The sequence below is a fragment of the Patiria miniata genome, unplaced genomic scaffold, assembly GCF_015706575.1.
Source record: "Patiria miniata isolate m_02_andy unplaced genomic scaffold, ASM1570657v1 HiC_scaffold_26, whole genome shotgun sequence".
NCBI classification, from domain to species: Eukaryota; Metazoa; Echinodermata; class Asteroidea; order Valvatida; family Asterinidae; genus Patiria; species Patiria miniata.
In genome coordinates, this window is record NW_024037065.1 from 5,968,074 (window position 1) to 5,977,758 (window position 9,685).

The window sequence follows — 9,685 nt, forward strand, 5'->3', positions numbered from 1 at the left end:
GATGAGAGAGAGGACCTTTTGCGCTCATGGTGTTGTAAGCTTTTCTATTATGCATCGTCTTCCTCCCATTGTCAGGGTTTATCTTCAGAAAGCGTCTGTGTACAACAAATTCAGGGAAAAACAAAAAGGTAATGGACAATATATTCACATCAATTCAACCTTCCACTCAGTCAGATGTCACTGACCACTCTTAATTATTTGGCATGACGTCACAAACTGACATAAGGTCACTTCTCAAGCTCCTTACTTGAATGCCCAAACATCAAGATTCAACAAGCAGCAATATTATACCACCAGCCAGCTACAATCAGCTGTTTTTGACAAAATTATTAAATCTTGGACACCTGAGTGAAGTACACTTATAATGTATGAGCGTATATTTGGACTACCAGAAATTATTGTTAGATCGAAATATCGCACCTTGTCGACTATTCGGCCTATCGAGCCTTCGGAGTATCGAGCCTTCGGAGTAATTAACCTTTAATCATTTCGTCCTTTAATTAACCTTTAGTCCTTTCCAACCTGGAACCTTCGGACTACCGGGCTGTCACCAATAACTTACATGTGGTTTATTTACAAATACAACTAGCCATATATTTAAAGACTGTGTGCTGAAACATATTGAAGAGTTAGTGGTCAAAGTTGACCTACCGTTGAAGAAACTCAAGGGTCGACGAGCACGGAAGTGGGTACATGATGTTAACGCAGTAGAAGCTGCAGAGCAGTAGTATGAGGGTTGTATCCATTGATCCAATGTTTCCCATCACAACATGCTTGTCGATCAAACACAGAAGTGGTTGTTGCTGCTCAGCAGGTTATCTCCTATGTGACAGAAAAGGGGAGGAAATACACCGAGTCTGAAAATTATCAAGACAGTTTTAACACACTTAAATTGTACGTGGCATTATAAACATTTTTAAAAGGTTCCTAAATCTTCAATGCTTGCATTGTGGAATCTAAATTAAATTGCAGAAGCACCATACGAAATCAGTCTATTGTAGAAGAGTGGTGACTCTGAGGAAATTCAGTTAGAACTTTTCTTCACAATTGGCTCAGAGGTGGTTTAATAGAAAAGATTAAAATTTAGACAATGCCAATCCAAGTTCTATTTTAGTGTAAGGTTGGCTGTTCTAGCTGACACAAGACTTTGGATTGAGTTCGATAGACATTAAATCCTCTACACTCCTAACACTTCATGTTACAACTTGAAATAAATATCACCCGAACCTCTACATTCATTGAACTTACCACAAGCAACAATACATGGGGCTTCTGGAATAACAGGCAGCCTTTCAACTTCAGACGGAGTACATGTTTTCTGAAAGATGTGCAAGTATAAATGGCATTTTAGATTAAGTACATGTTCATGTCCAGCTTGGTGCACAATGAATGCAACCATATTTAATATGGGAATAAATGTGTGTTTTAAACGTGTTATAACACCGTAATTAAAACTGCTCGGAATCTGGACGCTGATAATTACCCGAGCCAAAGACTCTACATCCAGACTCCAAGCAGTTTGTACACGGCAAGTCGCAACATGAACAGCAGTATTCAACTTTACTAAGTCAGTTATTGATTACGTGAAGTGCGTGTGGAACAGTTTTTGTCGCAGCAATTGGGTTTATCCCTTGCATGTTTGTATTAACCCCTTGCAATGACGTCACATAGCTACCACGTTTTGATGTCGTCCGCCATTTTGGGAGTCAAATTACACACAGTTTTGTACACGCATATACGTGACGGCGCCGCCACATGACGTCTTCCGCTCAATTTCCCTTTGACCCGTCACCTTTGCCCTCCTTTTTTGGTTAATTTATCGAGATCTCGGTACGGTACGTCGCCAGGCTCGGGTCAAGGTTTGTACAAAATGGTACATACTTGTGTTGTGGTGCGTTGTAAACACAGGAAAACAGCCGGGTCGGGCATTTCTTTCTATCGGTTTCCTACGGACGAAGAGCGTCGGCAAAAATGGATCAATGCAATAAAACGTGAACCGGGTTGGATGCCGAATGACGGGAGCCGTCTCTGTAGTGCACATTTCATTTCTGGTAAGTCATGTAGGCCTAGGTATAAATGCAGCCTGTGTGGGTAAATTTTGTGAATTCGACATTTGCAAGTTCGTCTTGGCTTTAATCTAACTTAGCTAGGGCGGCTAAAGTGGGATCTTCAGCAGAAGGACTACCGATAACAGTTCAATAAATTCTAGCATTTCGTCATTAAACCATGAATCGTCCTGTTCAAATAACTACCACTGTGATGGGTGAGACATTGCCTAGCATATGCCTAGGCATGCTAGGCCTTTAGTAAGCCATCTTATTTAGGCTGAGTGTTACTCAGGACTATCTGAGCAGAGCCTGCTTCAACAATGCTTGGCATGCTTGGGCTTGGCTTTACTGCCCTTTTTCAATTTCTTATATTTATCTGGTTGAATATTTCTTAAATTAGAATTGCAGTTAACTTATAGTAATATGGCCTACAGTCCTAAAGTTTGAGCCAAAAAAAAACAGAATAGAAATTTCAAACGCATGCAGTAAACTTTTCTTACTCTGAGCAATGATGTAAGCTAGAAAATGACGAGGAAAACACCCCAAATGGGACTAAAAGACCAAGTAAAAAATGATTTAGTTTCTTGCAGGTTTTTCTTTCATAAACCTAAAAGAAGACAAGCGTTTGTTTTCCAAGATGCCAGATTTTCCAAGATGGCATGTAGATTTTTCTGTTTTCTTGCTTCTTTTGCTAATGTATATGGTGTCCAAAGTGATATAGGTACAAAAAAAGATACATGTAGGCCTACAGTTCTATTGGAAAGAAATTTAAAAAAAAGAGGCAATTTATTCAAATTGATCCAATTCAAGCAACATCTATTCCACCACAAGCATACAATGCAAATCATCATAGCCTGAACATGGACAGATGGTTAGAAAAAACTGAAAAAAAGAAAAAAGATAAAAAATAGGTGGCAGGAAACCAACAAAGCAGTTGCGGTTATTATAGGTCTAAGCAAAACAATTTAACCAGTTTCTACTGGTTTATTTGTTTGCCTTGTAATCTCAACTAGTACATAGGTTGAGCCTTTGTCCAAAGTCCCATTACAATAATTGGGAAATGACCTTAATTTGTTTCTAACAGTGTCCTTCAGAGCAATTGAGCTAGTGCACCCCAGTCCCCTCCCACTAACCCCATTGTTGGCTGTATAATAGGGATCAGGGATAGCACATTCCGAGTTTATTGTAAAAAAAAAAGAAGTCAGAAACAGAGTTTTAACTACATGAAATAAATATGTGCATTTATTTTTTTTCTCTTACTTATGCAGGAAAACAGAGCAGAAATCCTCTGTCACCGGATTATGTTCCCTCAGTTTTTCCAGACACGACATCTCCCGACAAGAAACGGAAGAGGACTGCTCTGGAACGGTTTGAAAAGCGTGAGGCACTAAAACTTCGCAGGAGAGAGAATGCCGCTAAAGAAACAGCTGCACAGGCTCTAATGACTTTGCAAACTGAAGCCTTAGAAAAGGTTCAAATGGAACAAGATTTGCAAGAGGAAGCAGCAGAGACTTTACTGAGTCTGCAAGTGCATCAGCCATCTATGTCATGTCAATCTGCACAGCAAGCTTCAACTTCAACTTCTTCCCCTTCAGATACAGTAAGTGCAGCCTCCATTGAGTTAGAGTGTAGGAGACTGTTGGAGGAAAATCATCATCTCAAAGAAACTGTAGAACATTTGTCACTGTCAGAAAACAGCTTCAAAGATGATGACAAGGTCAAATTCTGCACAGGTCTTCCATCATTAACACTACTTCAAACTGTTCTTCAGGAGATTTCACCATTTCTGAACACTCATCCTAAAGCAGTTCTTTCAAAGTTCCAGCAGCTATTAATGACACTTATGTACCTTCGTCTTAACCTCTGTAATCAAGATTTAGCCTATAGATTTAATGTGAACTGCTCAACTGTTTCAAGAACAGTTAATAGTGTGATTGATGTGCTTTATGCAAGGTTGGTTCCCATGGCTGTGTTTTGGCCTGAAAGAGAAGAATTAAGGAAAACCCTTCCAATTGTGTTCAGATCTGTATATCCAAAGTGTACAGTGATCATTGACTGCTTTGAAGTCACAATGGAACGATCAAGTGACCAAAGGGCCAAGTCGCAAACATACTCCAGTTACAAGGCCAGGAATACCTTGAAATATTTGATTGGTGTTGCACCTCAAGGAGCAATCATTTTCATTTCAAAGGGATGGGGGGGGGGTCGAGCAAGTGACAAACACATAACTGAAAATTGTGGTATCTTGTACAAATTGCAACCAGGCGATGAAGTGCTGGCAGACAGAGGTTTCAACATTCATGATTCAGTAGGTGTATATGGTGCGACCCTAAAAAAACCTGCCTTTACTAAGGGCAAGAGCCAACTAAGTAAGGAAGAAGCCGAGACCACAAGAAAACTTGCTTCAGTACGAATACATGTTGAGAGAGTAATAGGTTTGGTCAGGCAGAAGTACGAAGTATTGAATGGTCCTGTAGAGATCTGTAAGCTAATGAGGAAAGATGAAAACATGACAACATTTGATAAGGTTGTGCATGTAGCCTGTGCCTTGACTAACCTATGTACTTCCATTGTGCCATTTGATTAAATCAGGATGTTGCCAAATTGTTGATCACACTTCTGCACAGGCTGGATGTTGAAGAAAATCGTCAACGTTCATAACAGAAATAATTTGTTCACAACTAAAAAAATGCTGTCCAAGATTGGAAACACAACTTGTGTGCTTCATAATCATTCAAAGTGCATGTTCACAATTGGAACTTGTACGTGCATAATTTTTAGGGGAAATTACAAGCATAATTAGACGAAATAAAAAAAAAACATGTTAAGCGTCCCCGCCCGCTTCCTTTTTGGAGGCCGCCTCCTTTTTTTTTAAACGGAAAAAAATGTTTTATTGTCAACAGTGACATTATTTTGGCCTCTTTATCCGTTGCATGTAGCCCATATAAAGCTGTTACGTCATTTCCTGAGTAAAAAAAACCCAAAAAACAACTGGCAGCCATCTTGAAAAATAGCCCGGTCGGGCAGCCATTTTGGAGGGAGAAAAAAAAGGGCCTCCCTCTTCCTTGTTTTCAAAAAAAGGCAGGACACAGTCACTGAACATGTAGGAAATTTTTTTTGTATGATCATATGGACGTGTCTATGTGTAGTCAAGGGTAAAAGGTAGAAATTGATGGTTTTGGGTGTTTTTGCCTCATTTTTACCATACAAAATTTAGGTAGGGCTGCCAGAATAGGTTGATATAGAAACGGGAAGCAGAACTATTTTCTTTTGTGGCCTTATCCAAATGTGCTCGTCTACATGTATATGTTGTTTGTATTAAGCTCATCCTCATGTGAGAACCAAAATGTTTTTAATACTTTTAGAAGTAAGCATACTTGTATAAAAAAAATATATTTTTAATTCACACAATCATATACATTGAGACCAGAGATCTGAGGGTTTAAAATCTTTTATGGTGCTCTATTATATGTACATAAACATGAAGTCTAAAATTAAAATACTGCAAACTGTTTTCCTGTATATTACACTTACAATCTTATTTGAGATGGAAAACAAATATTTTACATATATTTTCAAAGAATAATTTATTGCGTGTACCGGGATGAACAAGGCTATTTATTAGTATACATGTATCATATTTGTAAATTTATCTTTCCATTTCCCCAGGTTTAGTTAAACTTAAATACATGTAAAGCATAAGCAGGTACATAGAGGATCAAAGAATTTGAAAAGTTTATTTTCACGTAAAAAATAAGTAAAAGTAAAATTAATATATAAAGAGTGATTTCTATTTTTGTTCTTATATATTAGGGTCAGCAATATGAATTTAACATCTAAGAAAATGGAAGTTGGCACTTTGATTAGTCATATCCCAGTACCATAAATATAAAATTGGAACACTGACAGTCAAAACACTGTTAATATATTCATATGCTATTATTGTAGTTAAAAATGTATGATTTCTATTTCACATCTCCTGAAATATATCTTATGCTACATAAAATACTGGACAGTCGCCAATAATAAAATACTGTTAAACACTTGAAATTGCCTACAATTGCCCCTCTTTAATGATTGTTTAATAACTTATATATAACCTAAGGCACCTAAACAGGTTGCAAAAACAAAATTTAGAAATGCTGAGACTTTTCTAAATTGGTCAGCATTTCATGAGAAAAAACTTCCAAATTCACCATTATATTTAGAATTTTCCTATAAGATGGATTTTTTTGCGCCGGGGTGATATAAATCAAATTAGGTTTTGCCCTACACCAACGTAGAATTTTCCTCTTAGGTATTAGCAAGTACCACGATGTACAGACCTGTTTAAGAGTCATTATGCTTTGTTAAGTGTCATTTTAGGTCAGCTGCACCCCTGTTAAACACCATGTCCTTTTCTAAACAAAGCTTTCTCCATTTAATGCAGACATGTACATACCCCCTTGTTTATGGTGCAAATCAAGGATTGTTTTTGTTCCTCGTCCCTTTTCCTTTGTTTGTACTCTAAACTTATTTGCAACAGCTTTCATTGGTTCTGTACACATTTTCCAACCGAGGAGTCCTTGATTCATAGATGATGTTGCACATGTGTGTCCTCGATTGACACCATAAACAAACGCTACCATAACTGCTCGACTATGGGTGTGTACATGTATTTAATGTTTGCACTGCAAAAGCTACTCTATGTAGTTTTAAAACTGATCTTAACAGATTTGAAGCTCTAAATTATGCCCACAGAAATTACTTCGGAAAATAACTTAATGCAGGCTCATTCCCACACCATCCCCTTGATATAAATTCTCCCCTTCATTTTATTGGTTGCCCATTAATATGAATATACTTACTGTTCCTTAACCTTTGCTGTACGTTTTTGTGCAACCTCAATCTTTTTACAATTTGGGCATAAATACCGCTTTGTCTTTGGCAGCACCGTTAATCCAAGACATCTTAAATGAAATACTTTTACTCTGCATTCAGTAGATTGACATTCAATCATACCATGACCAGTGTTTGCCTCACGACAAAAACAACAAACATTTACTTGTGTCTGTGAACTGCACTCAGCAATGGTGTTCCCTTCTCCTACATTAGATGTTGTGTACCACTTACCAAGCAGCTCAGGCAAAATACCCACTTTGAAAAACAGTTTTGCTTTTTCAACATTTTCCTTAAGAAACACATCATTGGGGAATATTCTCTCAATATGTGGAACATCAGGTTTTGTTTGAGACCAAAGAACAAAATCGCAATAGGGTTTGTTCGAAACAAACAACTGGGCTTGAACCTGAAAATAATAAGGATGACTATGCTTGAGGTACAGTTTTCCATCTGAGCTACTCTCAAGAGGGAAGTCCTTCCTTGTCAGGCCTTCACTGATGTTACAGTCCTTTACACAAAAATGGCACTTTACCTCCAGCAGTCCATCTCCACAACAGGTGCAGGTGATGTGTGCATCGGGGGATGCCCCTAGAAAGGGGAGGTCGGGGCAAATGTACAAGCCAACATCTCTGACATGGAGATTGTCATGGTTTGATGACTGACACTTGGTGTAGCTTTCAACTGCATCTTTCTCGTGCTGACAGCCCCAACTGAAAAAAAAAGAGTTTGAATCTATGTTGACATCAATTAACTGTAAAAGTTTAATATTTACTGACTGATCTGATGTAGTCGTTTGGGACATGATCAATGATCACACCCCCCCCCTTCTTTGCCTCCAACCTGAATTTGCCCCCAATCACTTTCACAATTATCAGCTACTTGTACAGTAATGTATTTTTGGTGTCAAAAGATGCGCAAGGCTTGAGGACTCTGAAAGCATAAAACATCTGCTCGATGTCTGCGGTGACTGCAACTGGCTCCTCTCGGAACCTGATCAGGACGCCCAGGAGCTGGTTCATCAGATCAGGTCCACTTAACAAGACATCATTCAGGGAAATGCCTGAGAAGATGGCACTTGAGTCGAACACCACCCTCAGCTTGTCAGGCTTCTGGGGGTGGTATACTCCGAAGTGTGGGAGGTACCAAACTTCTTCACTAGCACTAGTCGCCTCATCCAGAACCTGCTTAGCAAGTCCCTTCTCCAGAACCTTTCTCATGAACTCGATGTAGTGCTGCCTTTTCTTTTCATCCTTAGCCAGGGAGCTGGCCAGGGCTTTCATCCTGGATACCGCTTGGGTCTTGTTGTTTGGCAGTCTTCTTCTATTTTTTCTGAAGGGCAAAGGTGCGCACCAGTTCCCATCTTGATCTTTCTTCATCTTGCCGGCGATCAGCTCCATGAACTCTCTGTCATCGGAGGATGGCCCAAGACGTTCATCAGCACTAGTGCTGATGAACACTTCTTCCCCCAATTCAGCTGCTTTAGGCCTGGTATGAAAGACCTTCACTGCCTTGTCACATGGCTGGAATTGGGCGGAATGGCGACCGTTTCTCAAGACCTGCGTAAAGTAGGTGCTGATTACGTCTTGCTGCAGGTAGGAGATGTCTGTCCGGATGTGGGCACCGTTCAAACAAACCTCGCCGACAACGACCCAGCCTAGATCGAGACGGTGTGCCCATGGCTGGTCATCTTTGCCGTTGATCACCTCTCTCACTTTGTGGAACTGCGGAGCATCTCTGCCAAGTAGCACTGCTATTTCGGCATCTTTGTTCAGGGGTGGTATCATCGGGGCAATTGGCTTTAGGTGATCAAAGGCTGCTGCCACCTCCGGTGTGGGTATCTCCGCCACATCTCCAGGAATGTTGTTGCACTCGAACAGTGTAGGCGTTGGAGCGGAAACTGTGCCGTCCATGCTCTCGATGACTAGGCCAGAAAGTTTTCTACCATGGACTTCCTGGAGGCCATTAACCGTTTTGACAGCATACGTTGACTTATTCTGTTTGACTCCTAATCTCTCAAGAAGATTTTCGTTGATGAGGGAACCATCACTCTGGTCGTCGATGATGACGTATGTGGTGATAACATGGTCCGGCTTCTCTTCCAGGTAGGCTTTTGCCAAACAAATTTTGGCGCATGACCGGCCTTCTTTACCGTTGCCACATACTCTGGTGCATTTAGGTGTGACGATTATCTGGGGCCGGTTGTCATACTTCATGGTAGGGGGTGTCTGATTTGACGCTGGTGGAACTTCTTGACTGGGTGCAGGCCTGTGCATGACTGTGACATGGGACTTGCCACAGATGTCGCATCTCACTGGGGTCTTACAGTTCTTAATGATGTGGTTGGCCCTCAAACATCGGAAACACAGGCGATTCTCTTTCACAAATGATATCTTCTCATCTATGGATTTCTGACAGAAGACCCGGCAATCCTGCAGCTTGTGTGCTGTGTTGTGTACCGGGCAACGGGATGTCTCCTTTGCTGCAGACCCTTCCTCCACCCCAGTCTTTCTTACAGTGAAAGAAGGCCTTGACGAAGAGCGTTCAGCTGCACTCTTGACAGCATCAGTAAACTGGAAGCTCGGGTCGCTTTGCACTCTGGCATGGTGCTGGATGAACTTTACAAATTCCTCAAAAGGCGGGAAGAGGACTGCATGCTTCTTCTTGTATTCTGACCCCTTCTCTCGCCACTTGTTCTGAAGCCACTCTGGCAATTTCTGCACTAGGGGCTGCAATCCTCTCGAGGAATCCAACGCCAG

At 40.5% G+C, this 9,685-nt stretch overlaps 1 protein-coding gene across 1 annotated transcript; it reads left to right on the plus strand.

The window, feature by feature from the left end:
* Positions 1–1,648: 1,648 nt before the first annotated feature.
* Positions 1,649–5,060, plus strand: LOC119733952. The gene is made up of 2 exons (XM_038207316.1): positions 1,649–2,051; positions 3,317–5,060. Exons 1-2 carry the CDS (start codon positions 1,871–1,873, stop codon positions 4,633–4,635), a joined length of 1,500 nt encoding a protein of 499 aa, XP_038063244.1. The 5' UTR covers positions 1,649–1,870; the 3' UTR covers positions 4,636–5,060.
* The last annotated feature ends 4,625 nt before the right edge of the window (positions 5,061–9,685 follow it).